This window comes from Rhincodon typus, chromosome 36 (genome assembly GCF_021869965.1).
Source record: "Rhincodon typus isolate 14 chromosome 36, sRhiTyp1.1, whole genome shotgun sequence".
In the NCBI taxonomy this organism is placed as follows: Eukaryota; Metazoa; Chordata; class Chondrichthyes; order Orectolobiformes; family Rhincodontidae; genus Rhincodon; species Rhincodon typus.
This window is the reverse complement of record NC_063367.1, coordinates 12,354,007-12,354,888: the sequence shown is the minus strand read 5'-3', so window position 1 is coordinate 12,354,888 and position 882 is coordinate 12,354,007. Positions and strand designations below refer to the sequence as shown.

The 882-nt window shown below is 57.0% G+C and overlaps 1 protein-coding gene across 2 annotated transcripts in view; it reads left to right on the top strand.

Moving 5' to 3' along the window:
* Positions 1-434: 434 nt before the first annotated feature.
* Positions 435-882, top strand: part of rec114 (REC114 meiotic recombination protein) — a 44,938-nt gene continuing 44,490 nt past the window's right edge. For both annotated transcript variants that reach the window (XM_048617180.1, XM_048617179.1), the window contains exon 1: positions 435-657. In XM_048617180.1, coding sequence (XP_048473137.1) covers positions 472-657 — 186 coding nt within the window. In that variant the 5' untranslated portion in view covers positions 435-471. The remainder of the gene's footprint in view (positions 658-882) is intronic.

The following is an 882-nucleotide window of genomic DNA, read 5'->3' as shown; positions in this document are numbered from 1 at the left end:
GAAGTGTCTAGGCCCGAAACGTCAGCCTCTCTGCTCCTATGATGCTGCTTGGCCTGCTGTGTTCATCCAGCTCTACACCTTGTTATCTAAGAAACAGAAGGGTGTTTGGTTTAGGAGGGACATGGGTTTACTGTGGGAAATATGCCTTTTATAACATACAGCAGGCAACATTGAGATTTCTGGTGAAGATTGACAAATCCACACAGTCCAGGAAGATCACACAATGGAACCCCTCTGGTGCAAAAAGCCGCACGTTCATTGGATGGTCCTTTGTCCTGCCTCGAAACTGATTGGTCTAAAGTGCACCTTTCTAATTGGATGCTGTGACTCCCGCCCTAAAATAAACCAATAGAAATCGAGCTGCAGTCTAATTGGTCAACTCCGTTGATTCTTCACTGTGATTGGCGCGCCTTCTGCGACTGTTGATTGGTCGATTTACCTCGTTTCTCCCCACATTCCCACCGCTCAGTGATGGCGGCTGTTCGGCCCAAGGGCGAGCTGCTGGAACCCGAGTCTGATCTCAGAGGCGGCTATGCTCTTCAGCGGGGCCCGCTGCCGGCCCACAGTCAGCCCCAGGCGGCTCTGGCCGGCACTCAGTGGCCGCTGAAGCGGTACGGGCGGTTCCTGCCGCCCGGGGGAGGCCCGACAACCTGGGAGGTGAGAGGTGAGAGGGGAGAGGGGAGAGGGGAGAGGGACAGGGACAGGGACACCTTGGAGTGTAAAGTGGGATTACCTTGTAGGGGATGGGGTAACATTGGGGGTTGGGCACCATGGGTTGTGGGGTGGGCACTGTAGGGGTGGTAGTGGAATGGGGGGAAGCGCGGGCACGGGCACCCTGTGAGGGGGAAGTGGGGGGGGGGGAGCGGGCACCCTGTGAGGGGG